Source organism: Anguilla anguilla, chromosome 18 (genome assembly GCF_013347855.1).
Source record: "Anguilla anguilla isolate fAngAng1 chromosome 18, fAngAng1.pri, whole genome shotgun sequence".
Lineage (NCBI taxonomy): Eukaryota > Metazoa > Chordata > Actinopteri > Anguilliformes > Anguillidae > Anguilla > Anguilla anguilla.
The window spans coordinates 29161397-29181306 of NC_049218.1; the positions used below are offsets into that span (position 1 = coordinate 29161397).

The 19910-nt window shown below is 44.8% G+C and overlaps 1 protein-coding gene across 1 annotated transcript in view; it reads left to right on the plus strand.

Annotated features, from left to right (window-relative positions):
* The window catches only part of col17a1b (collagen, type XVII, alpha 1b), a 41495-nt gene that overhangs the window by 14018 nt on the left and 7567 nt on the right, over positions 1–19910 (plus strand). The window contains exons 12-49 of the mRNA XM_035400989.1: positions 42–116; positions 422–475; positions 760–921; positions 1292–1378; positions 2067–2219; positions 2817–3047; positions 3714–3764; positions 5211–5237; positions 5441–5467; positions 5609–5662; positions 5897–6001; positions 6383–6445; positions 6900–6935; positions 7374–7427; positions 8224–8259; positions 9286–9321; positions 9474–9536; positions 9963–9998; positions 10286–10357; positions 10566–10592; positions 10808–10843; positions 11223–11258; positions 11622–11702; positions 11925–11960; positions 13129–13236; positions 13332–13472; positions 13772–13840; positions 14269–14331; positions 14459–14554; positions 15054–15080; positions 15419–15499; positions 15689–15778; positions 16262–16315; positions 16644–16760; positions 17261–17380; positions 18375–18467; positions 18746–18868; positions 19253–19336. Of these exons, the coding sequence (XP_035256880.1) occupies positions 42–116; positions 422–475; positions 760–921; positions 1292–1378; positions 2067–2219; positions 2817–3047; positions 3714–3764; positions 5211–5237; positions 5441–5467; positions 5609–5662; positions 5897–6001; positions 6383–6445; positions 6900–6935; positions 7374–7427; positions 8224–8259; positions 9286–9321; positions 9474–9536; positions 9963–9998; positions 10286–10357; positions 10566–10592; positions 10808–10843; positions 11223–11258; positions 11622–11702; positions 11925–11960; positions 13129–13236; positions 13332–13472; positions 13772–13840; positions 14269–14331; positions 14459–14554; positions 15054–15080; positions 15419–15499; positions 15689–15778; positions 16262–16315; positions 16644–16760; positions 17261–17380; positions 18375–18467; positions 18746–18868; positions 19253–19336 (2904 nt within the window). The remainder of the gene's footprint in view (positions 1–41; positions 117–421; positions 476–759; positions 922–1291; positions 1379–2066; positions 2220–2816; positions 3048–3713; positions 3765–5210; positions 5238–5440; positions 5468–5608; positions 5663–5896; positions 6002–6382; positions 6446–6899; positions 6936–7373; positions 7428–8223; positions 8260–9285; positions 9322–9473; positions 9537–9962; positions 9999–10285; positions 10358–10565; positions 10593–10807; positions 10844–11222; positions 11259–11621; positions 11703–11924; positions 11961–13128; positions 13237–13331; positions 13473–13771; positions 13841–14268; positions 14332–14458; positions 14555–15053; positions 15081–15418; positions 15500–15688; positions 15779–16261; positions 16316–16643; positions 16761–17260; positions 17381–18374; positions 18468–18745; positions 18869–19252; positions 19337–19910) is intronic.

Genomic DNA, 19910 nt, shown 5'->3' on the forward strand with positions numbered 1-19910 from the left:
GAGCCTTGATGAAGTAACACGGTCCATTGTCTTGTGTGCAGCGTACGGTCTTCAGAATAACCTGGTTACAACATCCAACGGTGCTCTCACCTCCGGTGGGTTTAACTCACATGCAGGTATGAACACTGAGTGAATATCTCAACCAAATTTTAATTCTTGACATGTGGTGTAATAAATTTGGAAATAAATGTATTTTAATTGTTTTTAATGAAGGCAATTAATTATTGTTTTTTTCCTGTGTGACTGCTTGTGTGTGTCTTTTGTTTGTGTCTGTGTTTCTGTGTGTGTGTCTGCATGTTTCTGTGTGTGTGTGTCTGTGCGTGTGTCTGTGTGTCTGTGTGTTTCTGTGTGTGTCCGTGTCTGTGTGTGTGTGTGTGCCCGCACGCACATGTGTCTGTGTGTGTCTGTGTATATTCTACAGGTTATGGGGTACAGAAGAATGTGTCAGTCAGCACTGCAGTCTCCACCAATACAGGTGCATCCAGAGAGAGAACAATGGGCTACATTTACTGACATACTACATTTACATACTACATGTCCATTATACGCTGTTAACTAATACCACTGTCCCATTATTTAATCAGATATGAGGTTTGATATTGTTTCATGGCATAAGCTAAATATTAGTTTGAATTCTTGGGTGAAAACTGTAAAGTTTGGTTTGATGATTTGCAGTAATGAGTGTGTTGTGCGTTGTGTGTTGTGAAGCATGTAACATGGTCTCAGTTAAGCTAAATGCAGTCGACACGTGTGCTGCAGCCTCTGTGGTCCGGCCGCACCTTGAGGAGAATTTCCTCAAAGACTTCAAGTTCCTGCTGCTGGAGAAGGAGAACCTGCCGGTCCGGAAGGAGGACGACCTGCAGATCATGACCAAAGACAGCGGGAAGCAGTTCAGCAGCGCGCCGAACCGGGCTCCCAGGGGTAAGGGCCTCCCCCAATCATTGGTTATTCCTTAACAGTCCTGCATCTGGACTTGAGAGATGCCTAAAATAAGCAATGCCTAAAATAAGCTATATATCCTGTATATGTGATCTCTCTGTGTTACAGGGCCTACAGTATGAATGTCTCTGAGTTACAGGGCCTAAGAATCTCTCTGAGTTACAGGGTCTATAAATCTCTCTGAGTTACAGGGTCGATAAATCTCTCTGAGTTACAGGGCCTATGAATCTCTCTGAGTTACAGGGTCTATAAATCTCTCTGTGTTACAGGGTCTATAAATCTCTCTGACTTTCAGGGTCTATAAATCTTTCTGTGTTACAGGGTCTACAGTATGAATCTCTCTGTGTTACAGGGTCATTTTCAGACGACTCTCTGAAGAAGGAGAAAATGATGCCTAGCTACGCTGAATCTCCACTTAAGGCCGACACAAACGCATACTGTAAGAGTACAGACTAACCTACAGATACGAGATACGATCAAACAAACAGATCTATCATAATTAAATTACATTTAATAATTATGAATAATATTCATAAAGATTGTGTTGTTCTCAGTACTTATGTTCATTCTCAGTATTCCTTAAATTATTTAAAGTTTTACAATTTTCATTGTTTTACTCCAAAGTTGGATCCACAAAAGTGCCAACAAAAGACAAGGCAACATATGCAGGTAGGAATATTACAGTAAATATATTTACGTACAGTATTTTCACAAATACATTATATTTCACATATTTAATTTGCATACCAAAATTAGCCTTAAAATGTCCCAGGCATTTTTTATGTGACATTGTTCAAACATGAAGAATCATGTGTCATATTTGTGAAACACTGTAGATGTGGTACTGTAGATGTGCTGTACAGATGATGAGATCAAATGGATGGGAAGGTGCCTTTGGGCCAATGAGATGTCAATATATACAGAAGCTTTCAGTGGATGTATGTGTGTGTGTTTATGTATGTATGTATGTATGTGTGTGTGTGTGTGTGTGTGAGAGAGACAGAGAGAGTATGTGTGTGCTTGTGCATATGTGCGTGCATGTGAGTATTTGTAAATGAATGTAAATGAATCATGACAATGTTGCAGAACAGTTTATGAACATCACAGTGGTTGTTTTTTCGCCCCAGCGATTCATAAGGATGGGAACTACGCAGGGGGCGGGGCCGGGGGCGGGGGCGGCTGCTGTGGAGACTCCTGCTGCAGCTGGTGGAAGTGGCTTCTGGGACTGCTCCTGGGACTGCTGCTCCTCCTGGGGCTCCTGTGCGGACTCATTGCACTGGGTGAGACTTCCCCCCACTGCCCCCCAATCCTCCCCACACCCCCCCACTCCTCTCTTACTCCCCCCCACTACTCTCCTACTCCTCCCCAATCCTCCCCGCTCCCCCCCACTCCCCCCACTGCCCCCCACTCCTCCCCACTCCTCCTCACTCCCCCACCACTGCCCCCCAATCCTCCCCACTCCCCCCCACTCCCCCCTACTCCTGCCCACTCCTCCCCATCCCCCCCCCACTGCCCCCCACACCCCCCCAATCCTCTCCTACTCCCCCCCACTCCCCCCACTGTCCCCCACTCCTCCCCATTTTCCTCCAATCCCCCCCCTCTCATCCTCACTCACCCCTACCCCTCCCCACTCCCCCCTGTCCCCCCCGCCCCCCCACTCCCCACCACTCCCCGCTAGTCCCCACCACTGCCCCCCAATCCCCCCACTCCTCCTCACTCCCCCCACTCCCCCCCACTTCCTCCTACTCCCCCCCCACTCCTCCCCACTCTCCCCCCATAACTCATTTTGATGAATAATCTGCAGCACTGACCCCTGCACCTGTAAGCTGTGACAGCTCTGTACCCTGACCCCCTCCCCCTCTCTGTTCCCCTGTTAGCGGAGGAGGTGAAGAGGCTGAAGGGCCGGGTGGAGGCTCTGGAGCAGGCCTCCATGGAGGCGCACGCCAGCCGCCGCGTGGCCGAAGCCGGCGCCTACACGGACGTGTCCGGCTCGTCCGTTTTGGGGCGGAACCTGAACCTGGGCACGGCAGCCAACACGGACACCGCCACCCTGCAGCAGCTCGTACAGCAGCTGGTCCAGGCCGAGCTGCGGTCCGACACGCTCCGAGGTACCGCCACGTCTGCGCCTTACAGTGGCAGCCTGCTGCTTCTCTCCTGGGAAGACTGAGAGAAGAGAGGGAGAGAGGAGAGAAGAGAGAGAGAGAGAGAGAGAGAGAGAGAGGAGAAAGAGGGAGAGAGGAAAGGAAGAGAGAGAGGGAGAGAGAGAGAGAGAGAGAGAGAGAGAGAGGAGAAAGAGGGAGAGAGGAAAGGAAGAGAGAGAGGGAGAGAGAGAGAGGAGAGAAGAGAGGGAGAGAGAGAGGGAGAGAGGAGAGAAGAGAGGGAGAGAGAGGGAGAGAGAGAGGAGAGTGGAGAGAAGAGAGGGAGAGAGGAGAGAAGGAGAGAAGAGGGAAAGATGGAGAGAGGAGAGGGGGAGAGAGAGGGAGAGAGGAGAGAAGAGAGGGAGAGAGAGGGAGAGTGAGAGAAGAGAGTGAATTCAAATGTGTGTTATTACTGAAACAAGTAAGATTTGCATGTATTAAATCAAATTTAAAGCGAAATGTTTGTTAAATAATTGAATGCAGGCATTTTTACGTTTAGGTACAACGCTTCTAGTCTTGCTTTCAACTGATAATTTCATTAAACCATCAAGCATTAATGACGACATTAATGATAGGGTAAAAAAATGTACTTCACTGTGTGAGGATTAATAACCACTTTTATCTTTCTTATTTTAGACTCACTTGCCGTGTCTCTCAAAGGAGAAAGAGGAGAACAAGGACCCAAAGGTATGAGTGTGTGTATGGTTGTACAGTTGTACAGGTGTGTAGGTGTGTAGATGTACAGGTATGCAGATGTCTAGTTGTACAAGTATATGGATGTGTAGGTGTACAGATATACAGGTGTGTAGGTGTGCAGGTGTACAGGCGTACAGGCATACAGGTGTACAGGTATACTGATATACGGGTGTGTAGGTGTGCAGGTGTACACCTATACGGATATACAGGTGTGTAGGTGTGCAGGTGTACAGGTGTACAGGCATACAGGTGTACAGGTATACTGATATACGGGTGTGTAGGTGTGCAGGTGTACACCTATACAGATATACAGGTGTGTAGGTGTGCAGGTGTACAGATACACAGGTGTGTAGGTGTGCAGGTGTACAGGTATACAGATATACGGGTGTTTAGGTGTGCAGGTGTACAGGTGTACAGATATACGGGTGTGTAGGTGTGCAGGTGTACAGGTATACAGATATACAGGTGTGTAGGTGTGCAGGTGTACAGGTTTACAGGTATAAAGGTGTGTAGGTGTGCAGGTGTACAGGTAAACAGATATACGGGCATGTAGGTGTGCAGGTGTACAGGTATACTGATATACGGGTGTGTAGGTGTGCAGGTGTACAGGTATACAGATATACGGGTGTGTAGGTGTGCAGGTGTACAGGTATACTGATATACAGGTGTGTAGGTGTGCAGGTGTACAGGTATACTGATATACAGGTGTGTAGGTGTGCAGGTGTACAGGTATACAGATATACGGGTGTGTAGGTGTGCAGGTGTACAGGTATACAGATATACAGGTGTGTAGGTGTGCAGGTGTACAGGTTTACAGGTATAAAGGTGTGTAGGTGTGCAGGTGTACAGGTAAACAGATATACGGGCATGTAGGTGTGCAGGTGTACAGGTATACAGATATACGGGTGTTAGGTGTGCAGGTGTACAGGTATACAGATATACAGGTGTGTAGGTGTGCAGGTGTACAGGTATACAGATATACAGGTGTGTAGGTGTGCAGGTGTACAGGTATACAGATATACAGGTGTGAAGGTGTACAGGTATACAGATATATGTGTAGTTGCGCAGGTGTACAGGTATACAGATATACAGGTGTGTAGGTGTGCAGGTGTACAGATATATGTGTAGGTGCGCAGGTGTACAGGTATACAGATATATGGGTGTGTAGGTTTACAGGTATACAGGTGTACAGGTGTATGGGTGTACTGGGCATTAGCCCCCTCCTTCCCCTGTACCACATTCTGAGGAAGGTTGTTTGGTCACGTGTGAACTTTGGAGACTGGTTTTTAAGTGTGCATTTTGGAAGTAAAGATGTCTGTTCAAGTCATTTTTTTTGGAGCGATTGCCTCTTCCCCAAGTCTTTGACTTGCAAAAGGTGAGGCAATGTTGATAACCTGCTTCTCTCAGTTATTTACATTTTACTTTCATATATTTCAGGTGAATCAGGCGTTATGGGACCCAAAGGTCAGTGAATCAGACACATACCTTCCCGAGTTGAGATTTCTGCCATTAGAATCTAATCCAGCTGTCTGTTCCATCTGTGCTGTCATACTGGGAGAGAATGTTAACAGACACAAACAGACACGTTGCATTACCATCAATGACCAATCAGGTGCCATTCTACAGCCATTACTGTACTGAAATTTAATTCCTCCTCTCTTATGTAGGTGATGCTGGTTTCCCTGGAATACCAGGTAAGGCCAGCTTGAAGGCTCGCTTTTCTGCAGTTTAAAATAGATGTAGGATGACGTGTTCACTGAAATTATATTTATTTATTTACACAAATGCTGTGTATTTTTGAGGACAGGATGACCTCAATGAGCTTCCTCCTGCAGGTGCTCCAGGACACGTTGGTCCAGAAGGACCTAAGGGACAGAAGGGAACTGCAGGTACGGAGCATTAATCGGCACTGCTGACCTACGGGACACCCGCCATAACACCCGCCATGACACCCACCATGACACCCGCCATGACACCCGCCATGACACCCACCATGTCTGCCTTATTCATGTCTGCCAGACTGGGCCCGACTGGGCCTGATGGGGCCAGTTTTACAGGACAGAAAGTACACAAACCCAGCCCGAAGGCTTCAGGGTGTGAGTCTCTTCTCTTTTTTTTTTTAGGGGAATCTGGACCGGAGGGCCCGGCCGGGCTGAAGGGACGAGAGGGCCCAGTGGGGCCCCGTGGTGACCCCGGGCCCCCAGGATTCGGCACAAAGGGAGATAAAGGTATGGGCGCCAGCACAGCAATTGTGTGAACAAAAACTACCCAAAACTACAAGATGACACTCAGTAGAGCACGTACATCTCAGTACCAGCACTTTGTTGTCACAATATGGCAGTTCCACAAGCCAGATATTCACCAAAATTTTATAATTTCCTCAGTGCCCTTCTTTGAAATGCATGCATTTTCATGCCTGTATTTAATCATTTTATATGGCATATTTTATTATCCTAATTAGCTGCTAGAGAAAACCTCTGACAGCAGGAGGTTGCTGCAGCGAATGGTGATATTTTTATTAGTGTGTGGAAAAAAATGGGGGAAAAGCATAAAAAACTATAGAAAATCTACATGTGACTGCATGATGCTTCTGTGTGGTGTTTTGACAGGCTCCAGCGGTGACCCAGGCATCCCTGGGCCCCTCGGATCCCCCGGTCCTGTGGGCCCCAAAGGTACCGTCCACCATCTTCATCATCCTCAGTACATCTGGGTTCCTGCTCAAAGCGCACGCTGCTTTAACCATGAGAAGCAGAACTCTGCCCAACCCTATGGTTACACTCAATTCAAACTCACATTAACCATAAGGAGCAGAACTCTGCCCAACCCTATGGTTACGCTCAATTCAAACTCACATTAACCATGAGAAGCAGAACTCTGCCCAACCCTATGGTTACACTCAATTCAAACTCACATTAACCATGAGAAGCAGAACTCTGCCCGGCCCTATGGTTACACTCAATTCAAACTCGCATTACAGTGCACTGTGGATGGTGTTCTTTGTTTTTTTGTTAAATTTTCACCAGAAAAAGCAGGACATGAAAATGGTATAAACAGGAAAGGCCCTTTTTCAGATAGTCCTCTGCCTTGGATTTACTCTTTAAAACTGTCCTTCTCTCCTGTGCTCAGGTGCACCCGGCGCTCACGGTACAAACGGCCGACCAGGTCAGTGATTTTCCATGGTTCTCTTTGCTCAGCCATTGCACTGCATTACAGGCTTGCTAAATCACTGGAGGGAGTTTGGTAGATCACTGGAGGGAGTTTGGTAAATCACTGGAGGGTGTTTGGTAAATCACTGGAGGGAGTTTGGTAAATCACTGGAGGGTGTTTGGTATATAACTGGAGGGAGTTTGGTAAATCACTGGAGGGTGTTTGGTAAATCACTGGAGGGTGCTTGCTAAATAACTGGGGGGGAGTTTGGTAAATCACTGGAGGGTGCTTGGTAAGTCACTGGAGGGAGTTTGGTAAATCACTGGAGGGTGTTTGGTAAATAACTGGAGGGAGTTTGGTAAATCACTGGAGGGTGTTTGGTAAATCACTGGAGGGAGTTTGGTAAATAACTGGAGGGAGTTTGGTAAATAACTGATGCTTCTTTACCTTCAGGTGAACCCGGTGCTCCAGGTTTCCGCGGTGACGTAGGCCAATCTGGACCGAAAGGTACATGCAGTTCAGTGGGGATGCATAAAAACTCTGTAAATTTGGAATAATGTAAAAACATGCCTGTTGTATTTCTCTGGTGCGAAGATAAGAGTGGCTTCTAAACTGTAATGCAGTTGCTCCTTAGAGTGTTTTTATTTGTTTATTTGGTAAAATCATTCCTCTCCGGGGTGACTCAGAAGAAAGTCATGGAAAGATCAGACATGGGTAAAAACATTTTGGATTCAAATACTTTTCTGTGCTCTATTGATCTTGCCTGGTGTAATTGAGCCTGCCAAATATGACCAGAAGGCAAGGTTTGCACTTTTTGAGACTGTTTCATTGGTCCCAATACACCAGACAAGATTAGTAAAGCGTAGAAAATAATTTGAATCCAAAACAAATACATATTTGACCCAGGTCTGGGAAAGATACAGTACATGTAGCTTGATTTAAAGTGTTGTGTTTCTGAGCTTTAACCGCTGCAGCTCTCTGGTATTCGGGTCAGTCCCAGGGGAGTTATTTGGGTAAAGATCCTTCTTTTTGCATCTTGGACTGTCCAGGCTGTGAAGCATGTACTTTGTTCTCTTTATCAGCCAGACTGAAACATGTTTGAAGTTATTTATTACGGTAGTTACATACTGTATATGTCAAGATATGGGAACTTCTAATCTTGTGCTGGACAATATATTATCATTAGCCCCATGATAATGAATTATGACTTTTATTTTCAAATGTATTTATTTATTTATTTATTTATTTTAATCTTTGCTGTGGTATTGTTATGTGCTCAATAATACCTTTTTCTGTTCTGTAGGAGAGAGAGGGTTGACTGGACCTCCAGGACAGAAAGGTGTGTAACTGGAGCATTACATTGTGTTTCAGCCTTTATCAGATGTTTTTATCCAGAGTGGCTTACACTGATCACATTGTTTACGCACGGTTCGTTCATATAGCTGAACGTTTTGCAGTTCAGAGTGGCTTACACTGATCACATTGTTCACACACGGTCCGTTCATATAGCTGAACGTTTTGCAGTTCAGGCTAATTACCTGGCTGAAGATGCAGCAGGAGCATTCCAGCTGGGAATATGACCCTTGACCTTTGAGACACACTACAGTACATACACATACCGCACTGCCACTGATGAGAAAAGGCAGAACTGTGGCTGGCTAATGGAATACAGTAAATTACTGCAGCTCAGGGAAGTTACAGAACTGATCCGGCTCTGTAGTGCTTCACTGGAAGGACAGGCCACTGAAGACAAAATGTACCTCAGGAAACAGAACTACACTGAATGCCATTTTAAAAATCTGCCATTACATGAAAGTTAGAACCAATAGCACTCTGCCTATCATGATTAGTACTCCTCCCATCTTCAGGTAAAGATTGTTTTTCATTTAAATAGATAAAATATGCGAGTGGATGGATGGGTGTAGGCGGTGGTGTGGCAGGCTTTGTGTGGCATCCACAGAGGCCTTTGGGGGCCTTTGTCAGCCCCTGTCAGAGACAGTGTGGAACTTTATTGCCATGCATCAAATGTACGATTTTGCAGTTAAAAGGCCCAGAAGTGTAGCACAGTTCTTGTAAGTTGTTTAAAATATTCACCAAGTTACTTCTTTTCAAGTGACTCAAACAAGTATCCATCTACACTAAGTTTGATCTAAGTGCGCGTAGATGTAGATGTAAATGTCTGGACTAAGTATATGGGTCTACACTTTATTTTGGTCAAAGTGTCAGTTTACCCTGTTGCCTGGTAACAGCTGAAATGCAGCTTTCAGGAGGTAGCCGTCCTCTTGCTGTTTGATGTCAGTTCGGCCAGAATGAGCATTTACCTCATTTGTTTTTCTAATGATGTGCATTTTCTCCGCAAACGCAGGAGATCCTGGTGATAAAGGCCCTCGCGGTTCTTCAGGTGTGTATCCGATGTCTCGTCTTCCGACCCAGTTAAGGAGTCGCACTGTTTGCTTCATGTTACATGATAGCGAAGTTAAATGGGAGAGAGTACTGGAATGGGTGATTTGTGACTGACGCGGGGTTTGAATTCTGTGGTCCTGTCTCGTTTAGGAGACCCAGGGTTGCCTGGAAGCCCGGGATCACCTGGAGAGAAAGGTTCCAAAGGAAACGCAGGTGAGTGGCAGAGCCGGGCACCACGCTAACGTACAGAATCACACGCTTTCCAATGCCTGGAGCGGGGGGGGGGGGGGGGGGGGGGGGGGTTAAAATAAGTCTGCTGTGATGTCACCTTACTGGTAGATGACTGGGAGAGGAGCTCCACCAATCACAAAGGGTGTAGATGGCAACCAATAGAAGTGTCCTTTTGAAGTTGCTCTTTTCTAACTGCTTTACTGTGGAAATGACACATGTCCCATCCAGTGTGTGCACCACTAAACTGTAATGACATTCCTCAGTGTGCATGGGCTGTGTCAATTAACACTTAATGGACACTTACAGTGGAAAATGTACTTTAATTTCCACATTCATATTTCACGTGAACTACCTGGGCTGTTTATTTATTTGTTTATTTATTTATTTATTTTTGTCTTTTTCACACAGGTTCTCATGGGTCTGATGGAGAAAAGGGCGCCAGAGGTAAATTCCATGTCTTTGATGCAGACAGAGAGATGAGTTTGAGGATATTTATAAGCAGGCATGATTCTGTGGTAAATTCAAATGACTGACACACCAAACATGTGCAAGTCCCTTATGACAATAGGAAATGCCTTCCTGCTCTTTGCTTTAATCACTGTGACACAAGTTCCTGTACAGTTCCTGTCTTATTAGCGCACATATTATATGTTAAATATTGGTCATAGTATGAGCTGAGTTGACTGCTCCTGGGTGAGAATAACTGCGGAACTTACCTCCGTTTTCTCAAGGTGACCAAGGACCAATCGGACTGCCCGGCATTCGTGGTCCACCTGGACCTCAGGGAGATATCGGCTCTCCAGGTATAATTCTGTTTAGCTCAAATACAGGTCTAGTCTAGTGTAATGCTCAAACAGAAATGCAGTTTGAATATGGACTGTGCCATGTAATGTGGCTGGGCTTCCTTTGGAATTATGTAGTATAGTATGAAATTAATACAGATAAAACTGTAGAAGTGTAAAATTGTATATTCCAACCAGGCATAAGCTCATTCCATGTTTGTATTTGTAGGCGTTCCAGGACTTCAGGGTCCACCAGGTAAGGGATGACAGTGTTTACAATCACATTGTTTGTGGCAGTAAACTGGTCCTGGTACTTTTATGCAAAGACAGATGATATTTTAATCAGCTGTATCAGGCATGTCCTAAATGAGGATTGTTTGAATATGACTGTATATTGAGAGCAGATATTGTGAATAGTTTACAGTTTACGCTAGTTTAAAATGTAATCTCACCGAAACAATCTTATTCCAGGGGTAGCAGGAAATCCTGGCCAGCCTGGAGCTAAAGGTAATATTGTTTTTATTTCCTAGTCATTACATCGCGTGTGATTAAAAAAGTTACCCACATTGTTTAATTAATCAATATAGAGTGCATTTGTACAACAGTTACTGAGTGATTACAACATTTAAACGTGTTATCATGGCTGTTACAAAGATTGTATTTTTATTACAGCCAAATGTTGTGTAGATAAATGTGCAATTACAAAAGGAAAGAGTAACAACATAAACCACAGTGGAATGGACTTACAGACCTACTATGTAAAAGTGACCAATCGATTACACTGTAATTGCTCTGTAATTATAAACTTCATACACTTATGTGGCACTCTATTACTTCTACTAAAAGATGAAAGTATGAAAGACCGTGTTTTTATCCATTTTTTCAGGTCCCGCAGGTGAACCTGGGAAGATCATTAATGCCGGTGAGCCTGAATGTCACAGTCCTTATTACTCCTTAAGTTTTATCTTCAAAGATTCAAAATTATTGAAAAAATTATAGGGGCTCTGCCATATTGAGAATGCATTGTGCTGTCTGTTGTGTTGTGTGTATGGGCTCTGCTCTATTGAGGATGTGTTGTGTTGTGTGTATGGGCTGTGGCGTATTGAGGATGTGTTGTGTTGTGTGTATGGGCTCTGCCATATTGAGGATGTGTTGTGTTGTGTGTATGGGCTCTGCCATATTGAGGATGTGTTGTGTTGTGTGTATGGGCTGTGCCATAATGAGGATGTGTTGTGTTGTGTGTATGGGCTCTGCCATAATGAGGATGTGTTTTGTCTTTTCTCAGCTGGCTCCAACTCTGTGGGTATTCCCGGCCCCCCAGGCAGCCCTGGACCCGCCGGTCCCGCTGGCCCCCCCGGACTGTCAGGTCTGAAAAAGCGGTTTCTTCTTAAATTGATACACAATAGCACATCTTTTATACAAACCTTTGTGTTTCATATAATTACATAGACCTTTGTGCTACATGTTCCACATATTGGTCTCAGACGTCAAATCTCGTATTTGATCTTATGTTTGCTCTCACACCTCAAATCCCACATCTCTAAGGCAGCCCTGGTCCTTCAGTGATGTTCGTGTTTTTTTTCTTTAGGACCCATTGGCCCTGCTGGACTTCCTGGTCAGATTGGTAAGATATATTTATTTCCCTGAATGGAAGTGCATGGTCACTGGGAGGCTGTGTGATGTCACATGAACAGTTCGTTACATCATTACTGGGGCCACCAGTTTGTTTCCACCATGTGACCTGCTGGCATTTAAACTTGTATTATCACTACCATTACCACTGGTCATCCTCCAGGGGTCCCCATAGGCAGATCAATGGAACAGTCAAGTGGCTAATCAAACAATCATGTTCTAATTGAGACCTTTGTAAAAACAACCAGTTGATCTAATACGGGGAGAGTCAGAGAAAGGAAAGTGTACATGGATGGAAGTTTTAATGCTTCAAAAAGCATGTCTTTGAGCGAACAAGAGACAGGATACACCAGCTTTGTGGAAATTGAGATGGATATCACACCAAACACCACTATGCTGACACAGCTCAAGGCATTAGGGATAGGGGTTCATCTGAACTTTGTACACATTTACGTTTTTGTTTTAATAGACCTCAGCTGAAAACTCTTTTCTTATTACTAAGATAATTATTTTTTTTATTTAACCATTTTGTGTAAGTTAAATGCTATATAACTGCATTTAAAAATACTGCAACATTTCCACATAAGTAATCAAACTGAATTTATTGCATGAGTTTCAATTGTATACAACGCTATCAATCACCGTCTCTGTTTAATTAATGTCAATTACTTAGATGATTGAGGAAGAGCAAATTAGAAAATTGTTTAAGAGGCTTGACAATGTAGCTATTGCGATCTCTAGCTGGTAGAGGACTGAAACCAAGTGGAAACACACTGTTGGCCATTATCATTACACGTAATTACATGACCATTGACCACTGCAAATGAACATCGGTGCTGGTCATAGTCCTAAGAATGTGTGTGTTAATGCTCCGGTCCTAAGTATGTCTGTGTTGATGCTCTGGTCCTTAGGATGTGTGTGTAAATTCTCAGGTCCTAAGTATGCATACATTAATGTTCAGGTCCTAAGTATGTGTGATAATGTTCAGGTCCTACGTACGTGTGATAATGTTCAGGTCCCAAGTATGTGTGATAATGCTCAGGTCCTAAGTATGTGTGTGTTAATGCTCAGGTCTTATATGTGTGTGTGTGTGTTAATTCTCAGGTCCTACGTATGTGTGATAATGCTCAGGTCCTGAATATGTGTGTGTCAATGCTCAGGTCCTAGGGGGGATAAGGGCGACAAGGGCGATAGGGGAGACAGGGGTGACCAGGGAGAGCCTGGCATTTCCGTGACATCCGAACGGATCAGCTCCACCAGAGCCGAGAGTAAGTGCTTTATTCCCGCTAACCCGTCTGTCCTGCTTTGAGTGGGGAAATGCGTCGCTCTCATCTCCCCACCCCCCACCTTCCCATCTGCCCAGGACAATTTGAGGCTCCCAGAGATGGTGAACCCGGAAAACCCGGACAACCAGGGCAACCGGGACAGCCAGGAGGACCAGGGCCCCCTGGACCCCCCGGCCCCCCCGGGCCTGCCGGACTGCCAGGCTCGCACAGCTATGCAGGTACGCTCACCAAGGACGCCTCCGTCCATCTGTCCACCCCATCCTGCTTTCATCAGCAGCAGGAGGCCTCAGCCCTGGTACTGGAAAACCATGAGCCTGTGGGGTTTCTGTTGCTAACTCAGCAACTCAGTGAGCAGATAAAGCATTGCACAGCTAAACTCATTGGGTCTCTTCTGGTTGCTGACTGTTAGCAGAAAGCAAAGCTAGTCAGACACTATGGGTCACCAGGACTAGGGTTGGTTGGGCTCTGTGGAGGAAGTTCCGATCGTCACCATTTGAATATTTTTGCCCCCCCCCAGGAGAGCCCAGAACAGGTGCACGTGGTCCCACGGGTCCTGCAGGACCCCCAGGTCCTCCAGGGGAGCCAGGTAAGTCCATTTCATAATAAAAACACACAATTTAGGTATGAAAAGTTTTTCTTTTTTGAAGACACTTTAATTGTGCAGTATTCACAGGTTCATAGCTTTTTTGATGCTATTGTTCTTGTACTGGTTCCCCGGTCTGTGATCGCCGACACAACCTACCCCCCACCACTCCTTATTCGCAGTTGCTTCACCCCCCCATTCCACCTCCCCCATCCCCCCCCCCTCGCTGATCCGTGATCCGTTCCTTCCAGTTCATTTTTGTTTAGGGCCACCAAAATCCTAGAGCCTTTGGGTAGAACCTGAAGCACATGTAACAGACCAAAACTGAACGCCAGAGAATAAACCAATGAGAAGCTTTGTAGAGACCAGATGTTAGTAAATATCAACTGGAGCGATATCATACACCTCTTGCTGATGTTTCTTCATCCTAGGTGTGGGTTTGCCTGGCCCCAGGGGAGAAAGAGGGGAACCTGGAAGATACGTGGGCACCTCCGGTAGGAAACAGGCTAATGGCTGAAATCTTTAAGCCCAGTGGTTATCCGTGAAGACTCTTCCCTCATGAACATCATAGTAGCATCAGCGCAGGTGACTGTTGTGTTTATTCTTGGTTCTGTTCTGCAGAAACGCATTTCTCTGGATACCCTGGACCGGCTGGGCCTCCCGGACCTCCTGGAACTCCTGGAGCTCCCGGCACACCTGGACAGAAAGGATCGCAGGGTAGGCTGCACTCCAGACCCAAACCGAAAACACTCTTCTCTGTACTGTACAGAGTGCTCTGGTCACCTGGGCGGACACTGACTGAGACACACTCTCCTTCAGCTTCCACTTTCACTTTGTTTATTTACGTTCAGAATTGCATTTTACATTTACATCTACATTCATGATCACATTTTACATTTATATTTATATTAATATTTTACATTTAGATTTATATTTTGACATTTAGTAGGCACTTATCCACATGACATGCATAGACTACAATTTTACATACAATCTATTTATAAAGCTGGATATTCTTATTGAAGCCATTCACATTAAGTGTATTGTGCTGTTTGTCTCTGTATATGCTGTGGCTGTCCACACAGATTGGTTTCCCTTGACACTCTCAGCATGATCTCCCTTCAGTCTTATCCTGTATTATTGTCAGAGTGTTCTTGTAGGTGTGCAGTATCCACTTCATGAAACAGTCACAATGTATCTCCAATGACTTTTGCAGGTAGCCAAGGAGCAAGGGGATATCAAGGTAAGAAACCTGTTTCCATGGTACCAACTTGCATATTTTCTGTAATTTCACTTATGTATTTGCTTCAGTGCAACCCAGTGTGATTAGGGTTAGATAGATAGGCTTATTAGAATGTGACATGGCAGTAATAACTGGCTCTGACAGCAAGATCTACACTTTCCTGAAAGGTGAGCAGACCTCAGTGTTGATACTTGTTTATATGCGGCAGGTGAATGAAGCTTCTTATTAAATGAGAGAGATATACTTCATCTACACGCCTTTTCTGGACTAAATGTCTGGACCGGTCAATTGGTCCGAGGTCAGAGGTCACGATTAATTTTTTTTCCCTCCGTGTTCAGGGGAACCAGGCACCCCGGGTGCTCCAGGAAGTCCAGGGAGTCCAGGGAGTCCAGGCAGCAGCTATGCAGACACAGCACGAGGTCAGTCATGACTGTATAGTTTGCGAAAAACTACTATCATTCGATCAAAAGCCATGCATTGTAAATCCTCAGTTAGCATTTATGATTGGGGAGGCAAGGGGAAAAAAAAAATATTAAAAAATTGCGCTAAATTTGTGTACATTAATAAAGACATGATGTCGTGATGATGTCATTATGTTCCACACCTAGTCGTTCCGGGGCCCCCAGGGTCTCCGGGACCCCCCGGCCCGATGGGACCAGGGGGACCGATGGGTCCCGCTGGGCCGCAAGGATCTAAAGGTGAGCAACGCACTGTAATCACACTTTACACACCTTCATCACACATCCCCACGTTTGTATCTATGATTGAGAAATAGTTATGTATATCTAAGGCTTTATAATAATAGTTCATGTTTTGACGGTCACTTCATGGAATTAGAGTGGTATGAGATACATGAGGCACCTATACTGAGTCCGGGCTTTCACTGCTTTGGGATCTGATACTGACATTGGGTCAAATGGATAGTTTGACATTAGGTCTAAACTAACTCTTGATATCCACTGGAGGTTGATATCCACTGGACGGTGTGACATGACATTAGGTCTAAACTAGCTCTAGATATCCACTGGAGGTTGATATCCACTGGATGGTGTGACATGACATTAGGTCTAAACTAACTCTGGATATCCACTGGAGTTTCGAGCCTGCGGCCCTCAGTGTTTGGCTGGACCTGGTGCTGGTGTTGGTGTTGTTTCTGAGTTCTTACTGTTGTGTGTTCCCAGGTGATGCCGGGGTACCAGGTGCTCCTGGAATACCAGGGTCTTCAAGAGGCGCGGGTAAGAAACCACCCCCCCCAAAAAAACATCTTCCTTTCTTTAGCTAATACAGATGTCCACTTGTGTACAGCCATTTACTCATCATACAAATATAATACTACATACCTGATATCTGTGTGTCGTTTTTCAAACATGGTGTGAAAAATGCCAGAGAAGGTACAATATCATAATGCAATGAAAAAAGCAATGTATGAAAGGAAAAGATAAATGTAATGATAAGAAATCAGAAATAGTGTCCAAACCTTGTCTGAAAAGTGAGTCTGTTATTGGTATGTGTAGATGAATGCTCTCCCCAGACCAGCTGTTGGCAGTAACCTGTCCATCACAGTTTCAGGCACCAGAAGCGTACAGGGACCCCCTGGCCCACCCGGGCCCCCTGGACCCCCAGGGAGGGAAGGGCGAGGTGGCGCAGATTTCCGTCAGTACCTGGCAGAGTACTTCCAGAGTAAGCGTGGCTTCCGGCTCCTCTTCTAGCTTATTGGGTACAGATACCTTGTATCACCATGTCAGGTTCAGACCGTATAAAATGTGGTGGTGTGTATGAACCCAAGATTGCACAATGATGGGAACAGCCCATTTGGTCCTGGATCGCCATTTACCGTTACACTTATGAGCTAGTGAATAATGAAAAAACTTTGTGATTATACACATGAAATGTACCTAATTTACAACTATGTGCCCTTAGTTCAGTTTGTTTATTTTTACTTTGGAATATTTTAAATAATATGTTATTGTCGTGACTGGCAACTACCGTTTAGTATATTTGGTGGTGAATGGTGAATTACTCTACATGGTGAATGACTCTAAAGTGGTATATGACTCTAAAGACAGATGATGGTGAATGGTGAATGACATGGTGAATGACTCTAAAGACAGATGCATGTTGTCAGAGCCGATGGTGAAATGATCCTCTGCAGTGTCACAGAGCTGATGTTTCCCTCGCAGGTGACACAGTCAGGCAGTCCCTGATTGGCCCCCAGGGGCCCCCCGGCCCGCCCGGAGCCCCGGGGACAGGCGGTTACTCTCTGGATGATTTGGCTTCCCGCGTCATTGCTTATATCCAGAGTGAGTGACAGACAAGTCTCTGAACCCCAAAACTGGTCCCAGTCACACTTTATAAAACACTGATCACGATCCTTAGGGTTCTGTTTTCCAGAATCAATGTCACATGGTGCCTGACTACAGTCAATTAAAATGAAAAGATCGTTCAAGTTTCGTTTATCGTCATACTTCGCATTACAAACGGGTGTAAGAAAAAGAACAAAACACAGTACCACACTGCAATATAACAACAGCCATAAACTATTAAAAATGGAAATAAATAAAGGAAATAAAACAATTTAAAAAGTGAAGACAATGAATAAATGGAAAGTAAGCATTTTTCCTGCCTCTAGGATTTGTATCAAAGTCAAATTGGACAGCATATGATCCACGAGAACCGTTGATTGGCTTGTGAATAGGCTGTGATCATGCACACATAGCGTGGGAAAGCCCTGAAATTAGCAATCTGCCATATGGTGGGCTGCGCTTTTCTCCATAGACCTGGTCTGAGCAGGCGGGTGTGAGGGCTCAAATTGCACACTGGACGGACTGAAAAATAGCAATGAGCCGCACCAAAATTTCAGTCCGATTCTCGACCTTGACTGACCCCCAGCAGTGGGGCTCTCCTCCCTCTTCAGCACACGACTAGTCAGGAAATTACCAGATGGCTCAGACGCGTCTAATTCCATGAGAGTAATACCATTTCGCCAGTGTGACAGCAACACAAAATAAAATATTTTATTTTAAGATATTGAGACGCTTCACAATATATGAGGAAATAAATAAATTTTATTGGTTTTCAGATATTGCATTGTTTTTTTAAAATACACTACTATTAAATATATTTATCATTATATTTTAAAATATTCTCTGAAAAGTGTATTTTTAAGCCTTTTTCATTTCTGTAAGAGATCTAATTAACATACATGGAAGTTATCGCCAGTTTAATGCAGTTTAAATTAACCCAAGAACAACCCCATCTCTCTCTGTAACGTTAATGTGGTGATGTCATTATCAGGGTCCGGTTACGTCGGTGGAGCTCCTGGTCCCCCAGGCCCTCCTGGTGCCTCTGGCTCTGTGTCTGTCAATGACATCATTGTACTTCTGCAGAGTGAGTATTCAGCTTCCACAGACCTCTAATACCAGGGAATGCTGCTGATGGACGTGTGTGGGGGGGGGAGGGGGGGGTGAAATATGAAATTATTCTATTCTCCATTTTTGTCCTTGTAGAACTGGTTGGGTGGCATTTTGTGTATCACAGATTTGCATTTTGCTGGAAATTGCAAAGGCCTGCTCTATGAATGCACACTTGGTGAGGTTGTGTTTGTGGAATTGTGGGAGTTGTAGTTCATGGACTAAGGTTTTTCCTTTGGTGTTTTTTTTCTTCAGGGGATGAGGTGCGGCGGTATGTGACGGGCCCCCCCGGCCCACCAGGCCCCCCCGGAAGCAGTGGTGGCTATGCCACTTTTGACACCCAGGAAATGGCTGATCGCGTTCTGAGACTTATGAATGGTGGGCTTGGTGGTCTGCAGTCTGTGAACTACAGCATTAATAAGGCTTACTAAAAATAGTTTGACATGGACAATTATTTATGTTGGATTTCTTGGACTTGGTTGGACTTGTATCATCTATATAGTGTGTGATATACTCTCTACAAATACCCTGTAAAACTCTTGCCTTGAAGATGTGATTACACTAGCCAGTTGTTTTATTTGTATGCTTCTCTTTCTTATCATTCTGATGAAGGACTAGGTCTTGGGATTATCTTGTGCAGTAAACATATTTGAATGCAAGGGAGTCACAGTTGAGGATGGTTCCATTCTTTAAAAGATGAACAATGTAGTGCTCAAAGTGGGTCTTAGATTCAGCGTTGTCTGGACGTCACTGTCTCCTCAGAACGTGGGATGCTGAACGTACAAGGACCCCCGGGGCCTCCCGGCCTGCCTGGCTCCTACGGTGACATTACCACCCTGCTTCAGAGTAAGAGTCCCAATTACACAGTATCTCTGTCTGTACTTCCCCTTCATTTGCCTAGCTGCATCTCCATATGCATTCTGGGATACAATATGTGACAGTAGACTGTTTAAAGCACAGTTGTTGTATTCTGTTTCATATACAGATTGAAAACAGACCTGTTAACCAGAACTTGGCTCAACTTAACGCTAAGCACTTAATGCTGACTAGCCCTACCTGTGCTACATCTAACACTATACTCTCAAACCCTTCTGCTCTTTAAAGCTGTACATCCTCAAACTAACACTACACTCTCAAACCCTTAAGGACCTGCATCCTCAAACTAACACTATACTCTCAAACCCTCAAAGCCCTACATCCTCAAACTAACACTATACTCTCAAACCCTTTTACTCCTTAAAGCCCTACATCCTCAAACTAACACTATACTCTCAAACCCTTAAAGACCTGCATCCTCAAACTAACGCTATAACACTATACTCTCAAACCCTTCTGCCCCTTAATGCCCTACATCCTCAAAAGTGCTTTTAAGCTCAGTACAAGCCTGAATCCACAAACTGTTTCCTTTCTGTAAACCATC